General features: G+C 43.9%; 1 protein-coding gene and 2 long non-coding RNA genes across 7 annotated transcripts in view; 2 read left to right on the top strand and 1 right to left on the bottom strand.

Annotated features, from left to right (window-relative positions):
- Positions 1–317: 317 nt before the first annotated feature.
- LOC141567865 (uncharacterized) lies at positions 318–10285 on the top strand. Its single transcript, XR_012490794.1, has 3 exons — positions 318–775; positions 9806–9965; positions 10076–10285. It is a non-coding gene; the product is annotated as an uncharacterized LOC141567865 (long non-coding RNA).
- Positions 10286–12341: 2056 nt separating this feature from the next.
- On the top strand, positions 12342–20592 carry LOC109457763 (uncharacterized). The gene is made up of 7 exons (XR_002139076.2): positions 12342–12390; positions 15041–15165; positions 16187–16301; positions 16393–16489; positions 17673–17772; positions 18453–18522; positions 20462–20592. It is a non-coding gene; the product is annotated as an uncharacterized LOC109457763 (long non-coding RNA).
- The window catches only part of PTPRC (protein tyrosine phosphatase receptor type C), a 96578-nt gene continuing 94695 nt past the window's right edge, over positions 19041–20923 (bottom strand). For all 5 annotated transcript variants that reach the window (XM_019750883.2, XM_019750887.2, XM_019750886.2 and 2 more), the window contains one exon: positions 19041–20285. In XM_019750883.2, coding sequence (XP_019606442.2) covers positions 20010–20285 — 276 coding nt within the window. In that variant the 3' untranslated portion in view covers positions 19041–20009. The remainder of the gene's footprint in view (positions 20286–20923) is intronic.

Raw genomic sequence — 20923 nt, 5'->3', positions numbered from 1 at the left:
TCTTCTTTAGGAAGACAGCTTATTTAGCTAGAGGTTTGTTAGTTTGTTGAGATTGGAGGACGTACATCAACTCTCTAATATATTCCATTCTTATCCTAAAAGTGATTATTATAAAGAAAGTAGCATAGACTGCTTCCTTGAATAGATGCTATTTATGTGTGTTAATTTTTCTTGGTAGTTTTTATGTTTTAACTCTCCTCGAAGTGCTCAAAGAGTTTTTCTCTTACATCGTCTCAATCTTTTTTTTTTTTTTTTTTTTTAAGTCATATACCTGGTAGCGAGTGTGCTGGGTGATTTGAGAGGTGATAGAAAAAGGGCTCTGCGGAAAAAGGTTTTTATCCAAGATGCTAAATGTGAGTCAGTGCTCTTCACATAGAAGGGACTGAGCGTTCCAGCCCTGATCTAATTCGATAGCTGGAAGCCATGACCCATTGAGCACTATGCTTTCTTCTTCAGGAAGCATCCCCTTGCTGGTGAGCAGGGGCGAAGGAAGGTGACGTGACTCCTTTATGTGGTGTGCACAGCGTTTCCCCATTTAATCTTCATCGGCCTGTGCAGACTTGTTCAAGTTCCTGAGTGCCGGCTCAGCAGTTTCTCATTGGCACTCTCCCTCCCCCTCCCCCGCCCCCAGCACATCTAGAGCAGGGGCTGCAAGGAACTCCAGGGCCTCGCCCAGCACATGTGAAAACAATGGAGCAGGAGACAAAAACAAGCAGAGACCCACAGGCCCGACGCGGGAAATATGTTTGAAATGTTCGCTCCATAACGTCTCCTGGTAAGTTGCATGTCCAAAGTAGTTCGCTCCGTTTGCATATTGAATATTTGTATTTGACTATATTATCTTTGTATTTGCATATCCCTTCATTTGAAGCCCTCTCCCCTACACAGGCTCATCATAGTATAGTCAGGAGTGTGTTGTAAGGCACCAAAGAGAGAACAGCTAACAGACTCACAACAAGAACTCAGTAAAGACCAACAGTTACTTTGATTTTGTGGTTTTCTGTCTCCCGTGCCGTCCCGAGATGAATTTCCCCACATGAAAGAGCCGAGGGTGAATGGAGGTTTTTCCTGCCCTCTCCAGGAGACAGGCCCCACAGTTGACGGTGGGATGAGGGATGCTAAGATGAGGGATCTTAGGGGGCCGCTGACCTGAAGGGAATCGTCACAGCTGCTGTGAGGTGGAGGGGCCCTTAACCCTAATACACTTTTCTAAAAGCGGCTCCCTTGGCAATGAGCTTGCGATGTTACGCTGCTTCCTTTCTTGCTGCCAGTGTATGTCGAATGCATGTCCTGAGGTCAACAGTGTCCCCAGACCATCTGAGCTCAGTGTGTGCCTCAGCGCATCACCCGGGGGACCAGAGGGAGGCCGAGAGCGGCAGGGACATCCTACCGCCCCTCTGTCTGGAACATGCTTCCCTCTCTTCCTCAGAAAATTCTAATTATACTTCAAACGTCCCTTCCTTCCTAACATGCACCCTACTTTTACCCCCGTGCCATCTCAGAAAAAGTCTTTCCCACTACTGAGTGTGTGGGGGCAGAGCCCCAGAAAGCAGTTTCCAGGCTCTCGGCCTCACATAGACAGGTGCTGGCTCAGGTAGTAAATGGCCAACTGTGATTGCATGGCCATCAGCTGTGGCTAGTTGGCCATCAGCTGTAACCAGTGAGCCATTGGCCACTAATATAACTGCTGTGGCTACGCTAGAGAGGGAGGAAGAGAGAGAGGATGGGGGCTAGCAAGAAGATGGCGGCTGGGCTGGCAAATGTGGATGGCGGTTTGCGGACAGTGTGGATCCAGCCTCCAATGAGAGTATAGTGCCGCCAGAGAGAATATAGTGGTATGACTCCCCTACCTATGGCTCCGTGGGTGTTCCTTTTTGGCCTCACCATATCCTGCGTTCTTGTGTGGGGAGCGGGAACAGAGACCCCGCAGGCCGCCCTGCACAACAGAGTGTCTCTCCAAATTACAAACAGGAACACCTACTTTAAGCCCCAGGACAGGGGTTGCTTCTCAGTGTGCAAATTTAGTGTCATCACATCCTGTGTTTCTAATTCAAGTGGGCATCTGCTCTTCCTGGGAAAGCCAGAACAGGTAAAAAACCATTTCAAGTAAAGTTCAGGTTGTAGGGGCGTGAGGGGTGCCAGCTACAAAGCAGAGACACAGACCACAGAAGTGGAAGGGCCATTCCAGTGCTGAGAATTAGCTACTGGCCGTGCTGTCAAAGATTTACTGGAAGAAGGTAACTTGGTTACATATAGAAAGTAAATAAACTGAAAGGACAATTTTCTGCCAATAACCACAAGCGTCCTAAAATCAGAAACCAGATTGATATCCATCCAGAAAAGGTTGGGTCTTCATGTCAAAGAAAAAGAAAAACCTTGATTGGCCCAGAAAATGAACAGTATCTTTAACCGTGAGGACATGGTTTTTATTTTCCTGTTTGTTTTAGTTGTGTTGCCATTTTGTTTCTTTGTCAACGTCTACTGAGGCAAGTCGCTAACATTTGTAGAAAGCATATGCTCTGCCGGATGCTGTGCTGGGGTTGTGCAGATGTGTAAGTTCCAGAAACACAGAAAGCAGCTGGTAGGTGGGCAGGCAGCAGTGAGCAGGCCAGGGAGTCTCCAGTCAGCAAGGGAGAGTGACCTTAGTGACCTCTCCTTGTGAGCCATTGGAGAACCGGAACAAGATCCCATTCTGATCAGAGATGTGATATAGCAAAGGTCCTGGACAGCGGTGTATTGGGTAAACCAGAGGTGAGAGCAACTGCAGTCCAGGAGTCTGTGAGGTCGTATTAAAATACTCTAGTCCACAGGCAGCTTCCATAGGCCTGTGGCAGCAGGCATCCAAAATGCAAAGCTTCCCGCGTCTTTGCAAAAGGAGATCAACCAGTCCTGGTGATCCTGGGCACCGAGAGAGAGGACTGGTTCAAAGCCTTGACCCTGGGGCATGGGGAGAACGTCTGTCCTGTCCACCAGGACGAGAGGGCAGTGCCCGGCCGGGAACTGCCAATGTGAGATCGTTCCCTCCGAGGAGTGGTTGGTACCCGACATTGTGGTTTAGAGGCTGTGGAAGTAAATAAGATGCAAATAGCACCATCCATAAAGGGGGAAATAGGGTTACATTTCATTCCATTAAAAATAAGGACTTTTGTTTGTTAAAATATGCCGCGATAAGAGTGATAGTTCATTGTAGAGGAGACTAAGGAAGAATTCACCTCATCGTTGAACATGGTCAAAATTCGAGTCATCGCCCTACAGTTAGGAACAGGCCAGCAGGACCTGTCGTCCTGGGGGAATCCCGTCCTTCTTCCAGGTTCCAGGCTCCACACTCCTGTTTGAGAACCTGGAGGTGACAAGCGGGAGCTAGGTTGGGATGAGTTGGGGGAACGGCAAAATAGAGCATTGTTTTTAGAGTGGGGGGTGGGAAACAAGTCCGTAGTTCAGAAAAGTTAAGAGAAGAAACAAACTTGCAGTGGAGGCTAATGAAGCTGTGCCTGGGTGTGACGCCACAGAACCAAGAACACAGGGCGACGGGCCTCGGTGACAAAGGAGGGAGGACCACGCCTCACACCCCAGGCTGCAGGGAGCCTGAGGGTGGGGCACGGAGGGATTCTGAGTTAGGAGGACGCTTCCTGAGGAGACACAGGGCATCAGCTAGCCCTCCAGAAAGCAGGAGGAAGAGTCTGTGCTTGGGACGGTCGGGGGCTGCGTGCACTCGACCCCGGGGAATCGGAAAGGCTTTTGCTGAGGGGGACAGAGTTTAATCACCGATCCGTGCACAATGCACAGGACACACCGACTTCTATTGTTGTTGTTGCCGTTGTTGTCATGTTTTTGCATCATTTCAGATTCACTTTCCTAATAATATTAGCACTTGAAGAGCCGAGGGAGAGACTGTAGTTTTCTGCCTCCCTGCTTATAAAATACGTTAATAGGCAAAAATAGAAATCAAAGCCATGTCTTTTTTTATGTGAAATTACAGAGTACACATTTAAAACACAAGTTTCCCTTTAACTCGAGAGGCAGACCTAAATCTTGAGGGCTATAAAAAAAAAGAAAAAAAGGTTTCACAAGGGAAGCTGGATTTTTAGGCTAATGAATGCAACTCTATTTTTGATAGCAGGCTGTGTGTTTATATAAAATGGAGGAGCATTTTAGGCCAATTAGTGGCTTGCAAACCCTATACTTTTTCCAGCAAGGGCTAAGCTTGACGAACTTGAGATGTTAACACAGAAAAGTGTTGGCAGGAATCGTGTGGTTGGCGTGACTCAAGGCAACAAAGCTTTAGCATAAATTCGTTTTTATTCGTTAAAAGAAAAAACAAATTCTGTTTGTTTTTGTAATACAGTTTGTTGGTTCTTTTAATTTGGGGGAAAATTGGGGGAACACCAGTCCTCACAGATGCGAGAGGCCCCGGCCTTTCTGAGCCAGGCCCTGGCGGCACCCACCCACCTTGGTCGGAGGCGGCGGGGCGGGCCTGTGATGCCTGGACCTCAGCTGACCCAGCAGTGCCAGCCAGGCGGTGGCTGCTGTGTAAGCCACACGGGATTATTCAGACCACGAAAAGGGAGTCTGGCAAATCCCCCACCAGCCCTTCACCTTGACTCGGATGCTTTGGCCACGGACACCGAGACGTATGGACTGCTATTGCTCCGATGGAACGTAAAGGTCCGCAAGTCCCCCTCCTTCGTTTTGCACGTAGGAGAAGTGAGAAGGCCTAGTTCAGTGCAGTCAAAGCTGACTGGTCAGAGCAGTATCTGACCCACCCAACTCCCAGTCCAGGGCTCGCTGACACAAACTGTGCAGTCAGCAGCTCCTTTGGCTTTCAGGACACGAGAGGCTTTTTTTAGCCCCAGGCTGGAAGAGATGGCATCCATGAAAATCAAATGGCTGGCAGCACAGCTACTGGTAAAATCGAAATTGCAGATTTCTGTGATCACTTTGCACGTCCCTCAGCAGGCATGGACCCAAATGTCAACCGCAATTCCCAGTGGCAACGAAGCTGGGGGCTCTTGCGGGAACATGCTGTGACTGGTGCTGTTGCTTACTTAGGTTTTCAAGCTGGTAACATTTCAAGAGTTGGGGTGCAAGGTTTTCTTTAGAAGAAGTCTGCACCGAGCATACGTGGGTCCTGTCGCCGAGGGTTCCCACAGCTCTTTCCCATGTGCTCTGGGTGCCCTGACGACACTGTGAGGCGCTGGGGCCAACATTTCTGGGTGTTTCCACTCTATTGTCTTCTTGTATAGCCATAGAATTCCTGCCCAGTCAGGGTTCTGCAGAGAAACAGAACCAATGGGATAGATGATAGATGATAGATGATGATAGAGAGATAGAGAGATAGATAAATAGATGGATAGAGATATTTCTTACAGGAACTGGTTCACGAGTTTATGGACCCCCAGAAATCCTCCATCTGAGTGTGCCAGCTGGAGAGCCAGGAGTCCTGATGTCTGAGGGCAGGAAAAGATGGATGTTCCACGTCAAAGAGAGGGAAGCAGCCGTTCCTTGACCTTTTGTTCATTTGGGTCTCAATGGACTGGATGACGTTTACCCAAACTGGTGCTGGTGCAGCTCTTCACCGAGTCTACTGAATCAAATGCTGATCTCTCCTGGAAACACCCTCCCAGACAACCGTAGAAATAGTGTTTTACCAGCTATGGGGCATCCCTTAGCCTGTCAAGTTGACACCTAAAATTAACCATCACAATCCCTGATATGTATATGGGCACAAAATGAAGGCCACCTATGGCAGCCTTCCTTGCAGCGTGGAGTGGCCATATGGCTGCGTTCTGGCCAATGGGATGAGGGTGGGGACACAGTGATGCCATTAAAAGGCAGGGCACACTCTCCTCCCTTTCCACTTCCCACCTGAATGGTGCCGAGGCTGAGAAACCTTGACCTAGATGATTTAGAGATAGCCTGAATGAGAACTGCAGAAGATCGTTACTTATAAATGTCAGTGGTTGTGTGACCTGGGACCCCTCTTAGGGCATTTCCTCAAGTTAAATTGCAGACACTGGTAGTTGCCACATGGGCTCCAATGGGTATGAGAGGGGATAGTACCAAATGCGATCACAGTGCTTGGCTGCTGTCACGCAAGCCCAGCCTGCAGAGTGGGAAGGCAGACGGCCACTGCGGGTGGGACAAGGGGGGCAGCCACAGGAGCCTTTCCCCCCCACTGCGGGGGTTTCCTCCGGGAAGAAGCGGGACTCTGGTTACTGCCGGGGGCTCTTTGTCCTGAATTCACGGTAACAGGAAGAATGACTCAACGCCCAGACTCCAGGGCTGCGGGGGCTGAGTCTGGTTTGGAACTTCCTCCGTCGAGTCAGAATTGGCCTGGGAACTAGATGAGTGAGGCTGAATGTCAGGATGATTCCCAGAGATCTGGGGGCCCCGCCGAAGGCACAGCGGGTGGGAGACGAAGCAAAAGCGATGCAGCGTCCTGGCAACAGGGATTTTATTAGCCTGGTGGTTTGAGCTCAGTTTTAATAGCCAGTGGACCTACGCTGGCCTCCCAGATGTACTACTGCGTGACTGGTGTGGTACCCATCTCCACAGCTTTAGAGTGGGGGCGATAGCTACCTTTTGAGGGCCGTTTATAATCGCCGTCATCTGCTGAGCTCCTAGGACGTGTCAATTCCTCCTCTAAACATTTGTGCACTTGGTCTCGGTAACTGTCACTACAAGCCTGGGAGGTGGGAACTCTCAGGATTTCCAGGTTACAGGAAAGTGACCTGGGGCTCAGGAGTCCAGACATAGTGCCCTGACCTAACTCCACTGCCTGGTGGCTTTGCCATTTCAGCAGACATGAGAAAACATGCAGTGCTGAAGACAGCACTGGCTTGGGTCATGGCCTTGCGTAAATGGTCACTTTTCAAGATTTATCCCCATTTTAGAGGTGAAAGCATTGAAGCTAAAAACAGCTAAGTAGCCTCCTGCAAATCGCATGACTGAGGGGGTAGGACAAGACAAACTTCCAGCGCTGGGGACCTCGCCCCACGTTCTGCCTCACAGCAAAAGGGTGCAAGCCATTTGCAAGCAGCCACCCCACCCAGGACCATGCAGCTGTGTTCAGCCAGCTCCCAGAGGTCGAGACAAGCGCCGAGCTCTTAAGGACAAAGCCTCGTCCTCCTCAGAGAGGATGTTTTTGTTGTTTGATGCCTCTTCAATGCAGCAGCCAAGAGCCGTCTCCACCTCACTGCCTGCCTGCCCCTCCTTTGGGCAGGTCCCAGCTGCCAGAAGGGCTCGAGTCACATGACCTCTGCTCACTTCTGTTCAGGGAGTTTCTCGGCCAAGAGGAAAACCATTAGGTGTCAAGTTGCAAGTAGAAAGCATCCAAGAAGCTGCCTGTTCCAGCACCAGTTCCTGCCAAACAACCTTAAATAAACTTGGTGGAGGGCAGATGTCTAAACCCATTCTAGACATAGTACATTTACTTGGTTAGATTAATGCATAGAACTCTGTGTCATCTAACTAATTAGTTTGGGTTCTAGAAGCAGACAATGGACTTTGCTCCCCTTCTGATTCTGGGTTTCTTTGGTGTAAAATGCGAGTCAATACACTACTTAGAAAAACAAAGAAAAATCTATGTAAAGAGTTAAGTAACTATTTCTTTATATTTTTAGTCAAAGGTGAGAGGTGAGGTCAGGTAGTTTCTCGGAGAATCGATGGCTGCATACAGAAGTCACACAGAGAGAAAAAATATGGACACATATGAGGGGAGATTTAATACAGCCAAAACTGTAAGTAAACACTCAAGATGTTTTGCCTCCATTTTGTAAAAAATTTTTTAAAAATTTCTACACAATGCTTTCTCTAGGAAACAGAAGGAACAGTTTTATTCTCCTTTAAAAAATATCTATCTATCTAATCAGGTAGCATTGCCTTATGTTTTACATGACTTGGTGACTTGCCACCTGATTTCTCCACCACAAGGTACTTAATTTAAATGCCCCTCACCAAGCCCAGAAGCTGGAGGCTGAGCTCCCCGTTAGAGAGAAGAGGTTGAGAGGAATCAGGAAGCTTCAGCTCCTGACACTTGAAATGGGGGAGACATGGCTCGGGCGTTGAAGACAACAGGACTCACCATTTCACCTTTAAGCAAAATGTATTTTCTCAGGAGAAAATCCACATGGGAGAGAGCGCAGATCTCTGTATTCATTTACTGAAATGCTCCAGGAATAACTTGGAGGAACCTGGGTAGAGTTCAAAGCAGAGGCTGAGGCTTTCTGGAAACCCAGAAAAATCATTCAGTAAGGAAGGGTCAGATGGGCCAAAAGCAGACGCTCCAGGAAGACAAAGCAGGCGTCACAACTGAGAGGGAGAAGGAGGAAGGTGGGCATCTAAACGTCATCCTTCGTCCTCTGAGGGTCGTCAGAAGTAAAGCAGTGGGAAATTACCTGAGCAGAGAGCAGGTCAGAAGGGCAAATAAAACCATAAAGTAAAGGGCAGAAAAGTTACAAACACAAAAGGAGCGAAAGGCCCCAAATCCAAGTTGTGAAATCAGTTGGCTCAAAGCGGCCATCACGAGTCACGCATCAAGGAAAACTTAAAGTACTTACAGTTGATAAAAGAATTCCCTTCTCTGAGGATGGCAGCAGCATGAAAAAGAGAAAGTGCACTTATATAAAAGCAAGGTCATTGGTGCCTCTTGGCATGAAGCTGTGGAAAAGGAAGAATGCTTGTAAAGAAGAAAGGAAAAAGCCCTTAGAGAAAATGGTCTCCAGCTCTGGGGCATGTTCTTGCAGGCGGCAATCTCATCCTGGTGGCCCGAGTGCAGTGTAAATAGTCCTTCTCAGACAGAGTCCAGAGGCCGCGGGCTCTGACTGGCACACAGTGTCTGCATCATTGGGGTCCACACATCAGAGGCCACAGGTAGGCGACAGTGAGTCCAGAGTCAATGCAGGTCATGGACCGATGGATAGACCCTGTGAAGATGATCTGCTGGCCACACACCCTGGACCCAAGTGATAACTGACCACATGGCTGAGGAGCCACGTTCTCTCGCAAGCTACTGCTTCCCACACGTGCTCACCTCATGGGCACAGATAAAGGAAAGTAGCTAAAAAAGCACATTGGACTAGACCACGTACTGAAGATGTTGCCGAACTCAAGGGGTTCACCACTTGGGGTGTTCTGTTCAAGAACAAGGTAGTTTTATTTACTTGCAACGAGTAAAGGAGATAAGGGATTCATATCCAAAGTTCTGTGCCCTGGAAGGGAGGCTGAGCCGTTGCTTTTATACACTATTTGGTTAATTACATGTTGATTTCTTCTTTGCAGTTGGCTACACTTATCCCATTGCATTATGGTTCCATTGGTTGCAGTTGCGTCTGCAAAATACTGTGCTACATTGCAGCACTTAGCAAGTACAGCACGTACTGAGAAATGCCCAGACCTGGAAACATTTGTCCTACCTAACAAAGAAGTTGTAGTTCTTACATGAGGCCTGTTACTACTGTGGATGACCCGCCTGAAGGTGCTTGAGGCTTTAGAACCATGCAAGGACAGTGGGGATCAATGTCAAGGGGTGCGAGCCGTCCAGCTCACCTGGTCGGCATGCTTCACCTTCAGGAGGGTTTGAGCTCTCCTGACGTTATGACCTGTAGAGTCAGAGAGCCACCCAGTAAAACAGATGCATGTAAACAAACCTCGAAGGTAAATAGAAAGCCCTGGAAGTAGGTGTACAGAGAACCTGCGCCCCACACAGACGAAGGCGAAGATTCAAGTGCAAAATATACTGCAGCCAAAGAGGTCATTGTTTCTTGAAGTGGAAAGGGGACACACGCCTTCTCCCTGTTTTCTGCAGCGTGTGGAACTTCCAGTGGACAAATGCAAATAACCAGAGACAGATAAAGAGAAGGAAGACCAATGCCGCAGTTTTGTACGATGGGAACAGACTGGGAAAGTGCACACACAGAAGTGTCCAGGCTGCTGGTGTGTTTGTCAGGCCTGAGCCGCATCTCTGCGTAAGTGTATTTGAGTACTTATCTGTAGCAGGTGCGTTTTCCAGGTTTTTGAGACTGCTGCCACTTACTATTTTATCAGCCTTTCTCATTCATTTCTTGCTGTTTTCCAGACTCTAGCTCTTGAGCAGTTCTGGAAAGACCCGGAAGTCAACATTTTCAGAAGCATAACCTCTACAGATGGTCAGCCTAGCAGAGGGAAGCTTGGGGCCCAAGGAAAGACATGCCCAAAATCAGAACCCCCACTAGTGACGACAGAAATGGTTTCTGGTGAGAAAGTGCTGCTCTAAGAGCTATCATAGCTGTTTCAAAATGTTTGTAATTAAAACAGAGATTTTATGCATACATATTTTTCTAAAACTTATACTTCCTCAGGTATTATTATCAAACAGTATCTAGTTTACCATCATCTATCATTGTTTAGTTCTCCTCAAATGCTTTGTTTCAGAAGCTATGCAAAGAGGAAAAGACTTAAACTTACATGAACTCAGCCCGCCATCTGAGAAATACCAAATCTCGTTGGTAGAAAACACCTTTGACTGGCTTTCACGTAGCCCAGAAGACACCACACACAGGGGCCTTAGTGGACGTCCATTTGTATCTGATGGATAGGTAAAGCACTTGTCGCATTTTCTGATTTGGGGCAAAGAGAACTGTGACTCCACCTAGAGCTCCTTACATGCTTTTTGACGTGAAAGGAGCGAGTGTCATGGGGGACGGATGAAGCACATGCTTGTAAAGATTCCAGGTGTGAGATCCACGTGTGGAAGTGAGGATCTCCCAGAGGTCCCTGCCGCCAGAGCTGTGAGATAGGAGTGGGTAGCTGCCATGGGTAAGTGGACATACCAGGCTGGTCCTGTTTGGGATGATGGGATGGAATAGGGTCTAGAGAAAACCATTTTGCACAGAAAGAGTATGATTGACTTGTCCTGTTGGTACCATTGCAAATAACTGTGAGTAAGCGTGAAGACACAAAATATCAGCATGCCCGTGCAAACCTATAGTGCAACCGTGTGGTTTATTGACACGTAAGCTGTTGCATTTAGAAGCACACCCACATCTGTATAAAACTATTGCAAAGGTTTGAGCACAGCCTGGTGGACATTCTACAAGAAGGTGCTGAAAAGCATTCCAGCACATCTGTGCAAAAATACTTGAGTATGACAGAATTACTCAAGAAAATGCAAACTGTCCCAGTGAAAGCTACTATTCTGTGTCACTCGATAATACAATATAAGCACAAATCAGAAACTAAAACACACATTTCCTCAAATTTGTTTTTATTCCCCACTCATTCCGAAAGGAAATATACATTTTGAATGAAAAAAGTGTCCTGGGCTGAAAACTTTATCTTCACAGACTTTTTTTCCCCCTTTGTTCAGAGAGTTAGTTTTTCCCATAGAATTAACTTTTTAAAATATTTTAAGAGTTAATAATTTGGTCTTAGTCAAAGAAAGGAGAAATTGGAGTTTAAAAACAAGTTAATAATAATTTGTTTACATAAAGAGAAATTCTTAGAAATCCAAATTTAAATACTGGTATATTTTATCTCACTAATAAGTAAAAATTCCATTTAGACTAATAAAAAAGTATAAAGTAATTGGGTAACTTATTTGTCTGGTTTTGTCAGCCTAGCATACAAATCCCACTAAATAAAATTTGTATTATATATAACATTTATACACTTATAAAAACTTATTTAAAAACTTTTAAAAATACATATAAATATGTTTTGTATTTCTCATAAAGCGAGGGCTAGAGCAGCCACTTTGGTTGCGATAAAGATCTGGCTGCCAACTTGGGAGATTTATTTTCCCGGGAGCATTCAGGGGACTCATTTCCTCTGACATTTTATATTATAAATTATTGGGGTCAGAACCCTTTAACTCCAAGAATTTTGAATCTTCTTCCAAGACGTTTTTATAGTTTTTGAAGAAAATTTTTATCAAGCGAGTGTCTAAACAACCCCCAGAGTTTCAACATCACATTTATTGTGAACACACAGCCATATTTCTTTGTCAATCTTTTTATTTTCTTTAAAGAGGGTATGCTTTTTTAAAGAGTTAAATATCCTATTTTTCCTAAATTAATGAGTTAGTGTTAAGACTTATTATTGAAATGTGACTATTTCAATCATTGAAATAAAGAGTATTTCAATGATTGAAATAGGAGTATTTTACTGCAATTGGAATGGAATGTGTACTTAGCTCTCTACAAAGCTTCTCTTTTTTTAAATGCTAGAAAATTATATTTTCCCTTGGTGAAATTCACTTCTTTGGGAACTTATTGCTACAAAAATGAGATATTTTATGCTTAAACATGCTTTATCTATTAAAAACATTCACGAAGAAATTCATCAGTGTTTTATCTGCCTTAATAGCATCACTTCTTTGGGCCCCTGGAAACTTGATGACACGTTCCAGCATCGGTAGGTCCTATTGCACGACACTGGTAATACCTGTGCAGTTAGGTAAGCTGGAATTGCTCAACATGCATTTCGGTGGAATTAATCACATGGGTATTTGTGCACGTGTCTGATGAAAGGAAACTCCACTTGTGACTTCTGAGGCATTGCATTTCCATCGCGGCTTTAGAGCAATCCCCATTGCTTGTCTTAAAACTTGGCAGGTAGAGTGAGAAGTCATTTCTGGGTAAGAAAACTCGTTGGGGAGGGACTAGAACCAGAGGCTCGCTCCCCTCTGAGACAAAACTCTGCAGGCAGTGCCCAGGTTGTTTCGTGGCTCCTTTAACTTCCTCCTCGACTCCCCCATCCTGTGGCTGCACCCCTTGTGCCACAGGAGCAGTGAAGCTCTGCTCTCTGCATGGGGTTTGTGGCAGACCACAGAATCCCCCACAAACCGGCTTCCTCCCACTTAATTGCACTTCCGCTCAAGTGTCCCCAGAGCCTAACTTGTGTCAGGAAAGACAAATGGCAAGCTCGCTATTCAGGTGACTCACAATGCAGGAAAGACACAGGGGAGCACATGTGCCATGGAAGGTGCCGGAAATGGCCGGCGGCGGTGGACAACCAAAGAACTAAGTATCCTAGAAGCTGGGAGAGCAGCACAACCTTTGTTCTAAATGTAGAACTTAAATGTGGTGACGGGCTGAGAAAGCAGGGTGCTCGGGTCAAGGGTTACCAATAGTATTTTACTGGAGTTTGATACCAGTCCACACCTGAGACGTTATGCCATGACAGAAACGGAAGTTGACTTGTACCGACAGCATCTAAAACATGCTCTCTGGCCACTCCAGTGTTCTCGCTAGTTGCTACAGGAAAGATGCACAGAGTTCCTGAGTTTGAGGAGCTGGGTTTCCTGGGAGAGGCCCCTGCGGAAACGTTATAGCAGGACTGACATGTACTGTGGAAGAGTTATTAATACAGTCACTGTGCTGTGAGGGTCAGGTGATGGCAAGCAGAAGACTCTGCTCAGGCAGCAAGAAGGTAGGCCGAGGCTGAGCGATCCTTGGGATGATGGGTTAGGAGATGGTGTTAAAGGCTCAGATGTCTACCAGCCAATGAAAAGAGCTCAAGTGAACTCATCAAGAAAGCACGAAAGTCTTGAGTTGCTCAGAGGAAACAGATACAGAGACAATGCCTGGAAATGGGGAGAAATGTAATAAATATGCTCAGAGAAATATTCTGGTTATAAAGTATCAACATGAGGTGATTAACAATGAAGATCCTGAGAATAAATAAGAATTTTGTTAAGAAAATTATATTTTAGAAGGAATAAGTCAATGTAAGATAGACAAATAGACTTGTAGAGAGAAGACCAAAAAGACAAGGAAATTAAAAAAAAAAAAAAAAAAGCAAAGTAAACATAAGAAGATCAGGGAATTTGGAGATTTAATACAAAAAACAAGGTAATTCTCACCCCATCATACACACACACACACACACACACACACACACACAGAGGCATGAGATGGGGGTGGATGAGGGAGAGAGAGAATGGAAGGGAGGAAGGGGAGACGTACATAGCGTTCCAGTGGATGGGAACCTCCAGAGCCAACATTTTGTTACCGAGCTTCCCTGGTCAGGGACCCAAACGAGACTGGGTTCAGTGAGGCAGAGCAGAACCTTTGTCCTTAGCTCAGGGAATGTCAAGGGTGAGCTCAGCTAAGGGCACCTTATCTCCTGCTGGGAAGAGCCTTTGCGTCTATAGGCCGTGGCGTGGGGTGATCCCATTCTGTTAGGCAAGCTATTTACTTTTCTGTTGCCCTCGGCCCTTTACACACGATCCTTTTTGCCCATGGTGCTTTTTTCACACGATGCCCCAAGGTCATCTTGGTCTTTGCAGTGGGGCATCATTTCAGTTCCCGCAAGCAAGCATAGGTGGTGACATAGTTTAGGTGTTGAAAAACGTGAGGGCCTTTTGGACGATAGCCCAGTGACAACTTGATTTGTCTCCAATAATTTCCAACTTCAAAGAAAGATGTAATAAGGAATTTGTCCATATGACATTTTGTAAACTGTACAGACATTTCTGGGGGGCAAATCATGAGATGTGAGGTTTCTAGGTAAAAGTGGAAACGCATCTGTAAATTTAATAACCACTGCCACATTGCCCACGCTAGGGTTGGCTGTTTATTTTGTGCTGATAAACATCACAGAAGTCCTGATTCTCCCCACAGCCCTGAGAACAGGGTGTGGACAAATTTTCCATTGAGACTTGTCTCAGTGTAGTTTTAATTCGCATCTCCCTTACCTGAGGGAGGTTGAGCGTCTCTCATGTATTTAGGGCCCTTCATAGTTTTTGTTCTTGAACTCTCTACTCCTTGGACTATTTTCCACTGGATTTGGGATGGTTTATTACTTTTGTATTGGTGCTTTTCTGTATTGCTTGCTTTTATAGAATAAGACTGTGTCAGTTTTACAAAACAAAATCTAAAATATACACATACCATCAATGAGGCGTTTGGCCTGATAAAGTCTAGAAACACCTCTTTGGAGACAGGCGAGAAAAAGTGAGCATAGAAGGATCGAAATATACTGTAAAATGGATGAAAAGAAATTCAGATGACTGGCTTCTTTTTGTTTGTTTGTTTGTTTGTTTGTTTGTTTTTTGTGAAAGAGTCAATGGCATTTGGTGACAATAGAGGCCATGGAGACGAGCTCAATGCGGAGCAGGAAAATAATCCATTCACCACACGGAGGTTTTGAATCAAGCTCAGACTCCAGTTTGGAGTCAGCCAACAGGTAAGTTAAGTTTCCAAATTAATGGTAGGTCCCAGCAGAGGAGCTGCAGGCACGGATGTGGGAACAGTGATGGGAAAACCCTGACTAACACGGGCTGGGCTGTCAGGAGTGTGTGGGCGCTGGTGATGGATGCTGTGTCCAAGGATTCAAAGTCAGGCACAGTCACAAGGGAAGAATTGGGAAGGGTTGGAGGACTGGAGTTCTCCAGGGAGTCACTAGGAGTTCAAGACCATGCCCAGCTCTCATTTCTTTTGTTGTTGTTTTCTTTTGCGAAAATTAATATCAATGCGTGTCTTGCACTTATAATAATTTCAGTTGCTACATAAATCACAAGACACAAATGTCCGATAATATTCCCGGAAAGATATCTTATATGTAAATCTCCAGAGAATTATGTTAAGTAATGAATAGCCTACAAAGTATGTCTGTCACCTAGCAATGCTAGATAAAATTAATCTCTTCCTTTAAATTATATAAATATAGGGTTGATTGTATTTCTGAAATTCATTTGTTCTCTGAATGACTACAGGGCGTTGGATTAAAACACACAATAAAAATATGTACAGAGAGACTCAGTGGGTGTTAGCAATTTGACTGAACTTGGTGATTTGACTGGTGTTGACCTTTTTTAACTTCCTGCATTTAAATTGTGAACAAATATTTTGCTACCTCTTGAAGGTACAAATACAATTTCCCACTGACTCTCATCAAAGAGAAATTTGACTTCCATGATTTAAACAAAGAGAAAACTGCCAAAGCATGTTTTATTTACAAAAATAACTCATTTCATTTAAGAAGTCCTTTTATAAAACTAAAACCCACGGTGAGCCCATCCGAGAAGCACTGGACTGTCTGAGGAGAAACCCACCCACTTGAAGTTACGCTGGAAACTCCAGACTACAGTGCTTACATCACTGACATGTATCCTCTCACAGAAGTCACATGACTCTTGCTGTTGCAAATAATGCTTCTTGTATGTTGAACTATGTGTGGTCCTTCATGTTGTACACATGTCTTTCAGAAGGACACCGAGTGACTGAGGATTTACTGAATATTCAAAAATAATACACAGATCAAAGTCCAGAAGCTTCTCGGGTGAAGAGCCAATGGATTGTGAACTGTAACCTCATCAGAATGTATGTCCATGGGAAACAAAACAGTAGCGGGGGGGAAAGGCATGTTTTTAAGAGATTATGTAAAAATAATCAGTGCTCTGACGTTCCGTAGTGTTATCTCAGTAGCGTACTGTTATGTGCTATTGTCCACAACGACCCACCATGATGTGTGAGACCTCATGGGAGATTTGCCGGCCAAGTCGTTCAAAGTAAGCTTACTTTGTTTGTTTGTTTTCTGTTATGTCAAAAATATCCAAACGTTTGGTGTTAAATCTTCTGCATCTTCTTTGTGTTCCCTCCCTGTGTTTAGGTTAGGTTGTCAATGCAATGAAAGCAAATAAATATAAATGGAACCGCTTTTATAAAGAGATTTACATGTCAGTTTCTTATGACTATAATAACCCATTTCTCCCCTTTCTCTTTTATGATGTCTAACGTATTACAAAAGCCATGAAATGGAACTCATGAAGGATAACAGAGTCCGAGTTCATGAAAAATCTGAATTACTGATCACCAGTAAAAACGCTCGCTGCCCAGTTACCTAAGCCCTACAGTGAGCCTGTGTTACCCAGTGGGGACAGGGTCAGAGGGTGACCCCACTCTGTGCCACCTTCGTCTGTGTCAATAGTGGGCACAGTGTCCCCTACCTGTGCTCCATCTTTCCACGTCACAGAGTATGCATGACCAGGCTACACAATCCATAAAAAATCAGCACGAGATTTGTGTTCTTGAGAAGGGACCAGATTTGCCTGGTCTACCTGAGAGATGTTACTGAATCCAACAAATTCTCTTTTTCTGGAAAATTAAATGTAGGTGTACCAGAGGTCCCACTCTTACTACATATGAACAAAGAAAGCACTGGGTTTGGGGTTGTTGTTTTTTTTTTTAGAGCGAAATGCATGTGTTATCTTGCATAGAAAGTCCATTTCTAGTTCTCTGGAATCCCAGAAGGGAACAGCTAAGTCAGAAGAACCAAGGTCCCTGGGACTCACTCACCACAGAGAGTTATGCTCTCCTAACTGTGGTTTGCATGTCATGGTGCCCTAGTAGTTTGTTTCAAGTCCTGACTGATGGTGACAAACATACTGAAATGGGACCCAAACCATAAGGACGTGTTCTGATTACCAAATTGAGAGACCGTGGAACAGTGCCATTGGTGATTTGTCGTTGTGTTTGATTTCCTGGCACTCACTTTACTGTTGAGGTGACCTTTGTGTGCATTATGAAAACAATCGTTGCCCAGGGATGTTTAAGAGTGTGTTTATTTTGTATAATAACTTTTATGTTGTGAGTTCAGATAAGCTACCATGGTGTAGAGCATTGTTGAGACTGCACGTTACCCGTGGTTTTGTTTCCAGTCCTAACTGTCATTTGCTTGATGTGTTATCCCAGGCTGGGTACCAACTTTACTCGAAGACTCAGTTCGTCACCTATAAACCGGAGACTCCGAGAGTACATGCTGCGTAGAGTTTGTCTTGAGAAGCAAATCCAGGTAAATCATTAGTACCTGGCAGGGATTGTGCCTCAGGAAATGTTAGTTATTATGATAACAGTTATTATTGTTATTTACAAGTAATGATACAGGATGCATTGTGTCAGTATTGAACTGAGAGCTATCTCTCCCTGATCACGACTTCTCATATGCCGGTGAAAAGTTTCCCAGCTTGCTTCTAAACCAATAGAAATCCCCATGGCTCTACTTTCTAAGTATTTATTTTCTATCTTCTCAAAAAGATACACTTGAGTGGGAAAGACACATTTGAAACACACAACATCCACATTTGAAAGATGTCACTTGCAGCTGAAACCCTCTGAATAAAATCTTTACTTGTAGGTTAGTGAGAACTTCACATTTTTACTATTTGTATTTTGAAGCAGATCACAGATAAAATAGACATGTATAACACTAGTCTACTGAGCATGAGAACTGTGCGTTTTAACTACATTATTATCCAGTAAGAAGAAACAAGTCAAGTTTCAGTTGGAGAAACTGAGGCACAAGAGTTTGAATGACTGAAAGAAGGGAACGCCAGCTTTGCTTCTTTTTGGTGCTTGTCACTAATGATTCCCAACCCCCCTTTTTTCATTAGAAAGTAAAGAGAAGTAAGTAAACAATGTAAATTAGAAACGATTGCTTCATTCTAAAATTCACTTCTTTTCACATGTTTACAGGGCACTACTACACAATTGCTGATTTTGCATGTACAATAAGAAAAGAATTAGAAGGATGAACAAGATAAAGGTGAGTTGAATGGAAAACAATTAGTGATGTGTAGTTAAGACACTGAAAATCAGTCAAGAGCCTAACATAATATTGAATGTCAACTATACTAAACATTATTTTTAGATAAAAAGTTTTTAAAAATAAAATCAGTCAGGAGCATGAAGATATAGAAAACCAAACCAATGTAAAGGTAGTGTGTGACTAATGTATAAGCTGATGTAGAATTCAATAAAAGGAGCTTTGTTTATTTTATTTTTTTTGAAAAATACCATTTTTCTTAATTTTTTTTCTAGATCTTAAACCATTAATAAATTATGGATCTTTTTAAAAAAGTTTTGAGACCTGTAAAATTGTTCTACAGAAGTTAATTGCATAGCCTATATCTTAACATGTGCTTATATAATGCATTTATGAACATGTAACACATTTAATTTATTGTGCACAAGAAAAGATGATTGAATTTTATGATTATTGATGGCAATTCTTGGTAAAAAGCAGTCTAAGCATTTAAGAAATTCAAAGTAAATGCACGTCAGTGAAAGTCAAGGATGGACTTTAATATGGAGAATATTGTACATGCAACATTATATGTTTCCTGTCATCATTTTAGCCCATAAAAATAGCTATATTAAGTTCTGTATGTAAATATTTAGCACAAATACATTTGCAGGATTCTATTTTTATCTTATGGATTTCATATATACTGCATTTATTTTAAAAAGTTTATTGAAGTTCAATTGTAACAAACATTGTTTTGGGTCAAAAGTATCAAGCAATGTACCAAACATATGATTATATAGAGAATAATCCTTGTTGCAAAATGTAAACACCATCTGCAGATAACAAGGTAGGTTTGCTTAAAAATCTTAAATTAGATTAAATAAGCTTGAAAAGAGACCAGTCTAAATGCTAACAGATGGACGACAAGGTTTCCAATGTTAATTTAGTTAACTTTCTTGTTGGAACTCTACACACACACTACTCTTATGTCTATTTCTAGAAGTAAAATACTGAACTATAAGCTATATAGGAATAGAACAAGGAGGACATCTAGAGGTCATTCTATAAATGTACATGTTATCCTTACGCAGCGCTCATAGACAATTTGATTTTAAAAACTAGATGCTTTCAACTAAGTTAATATTTTCAGTACAAATATTTTTTCTTCAGACAAAGGACACAGTTTCTCAAAACTATTTAGATTCACTTGAAAACATCTGCCTACCACACACACACACACACACACACACACACGTAAAGACTGCCAAGAAATTATTATTTTTTTTGCTGAATGACAGATAAAATTTTAAAATCAGCATGAGACTGTACAAAACATTGTGGCAAAACTGTCTTAAATATTTTCTACAGTAGTGAAACAGAAGTGCACCACCAGTGTTGGTCCAACTCCCATTGTTAACACATCCTGTACCTATTTTGCCCTCCTACTTCTAGAAAAATAGAAATAATATTTCACATGTTATAAGCTTCCCTGTTCATTTCTTTTCTTATGCACTTTGGGTCAAAGCAGGACTCGCTGGGCCGTTGGCAGAATGTTCTGGCCCCTCGGGGCCACTGGAGGGGGTGGAAGCGTCAGGCTCCTTGTTTTCTTCTTGGGCTGTATTTGGGGCACCAGGTGGACGCACAAAATTAGCATCCTGTTTTGCTTTGTCCACTTCATTGTCAAATTCAATTTTATCTTCTTGTTTGGTGTTTTTCTTAACTTGTCCATTCTGGGCAGGATAGGTGCCAGCAATGACGTCATAGAGGAATTGGTATTGCTCCTAGGAAAGGAAATAGGCAAGGAATTTCGTAAAGAAAGTCGCTGTTTTTTATATCGGATAAAAATTCGCAAGAACAGGTCATGTACTTGGGAAAGTCCTGGGTCACAGAAAACCACCCTTCTGTGATTTCCTAGAAGGAACATCGTCAATGACTGACTCTCCTTGCCGTTCTACAGGATGGGGAGGACGCTTCGAAATTTACCTTGGAGCCGCACCAGGCCAGTGTCCACCCTCACAGGCCACGTGGGTGTCCCTCCCGCGCGTGCACCCAGGATGCCAACTTGGGGACTTCATCCCTTGGCTGAAGGCTTCGCTGCATCTAATCTCAGGCCAGGCATCTCCGGCCTATGCTGACGGTCACAGGTAAACTAAGTGACCTCATTCATGTCCTCCTTCTGATTTCTCTGTCATTTCACTTGCTACGTTGTCACAAATATCTCCCGTGTCCTTACACTACCCAAGTGACTTGATTAATGGCAGGTGCACATAGCAGGCAGTCAATACACTTTTAAAATCAAGAGAGACGTGGTCAGTGTCAAACACAATGAATGAAAAGGTACCTGTATTCGAGTGAGTACTTAAGTTTACGTTGTGACTAGTTACTAATTCCGCTGTGTGACGGCCACTTACAGAGCCTG

The sequence above is a fragment of the Rhinolophus sinicus genome, linkage group LG12 (genome assembly GCF_036562045.2).
Source record: "Rhinolophus sinicus isolate RSC01 linkage group LG12, ASM3656204v1, whole genome shotgun sequence".
Taxonomy (NCBI): domain Eukaryota; kingdom Metazoa; phylum Chordata; class Mammalia; order Chiroptera; family Rhinolophidae; genus Rhinolophus; species Rhinolophus sinicus.
This window is presented reverse-complemented; position numbering and strand designations above follow the sequence as displayed.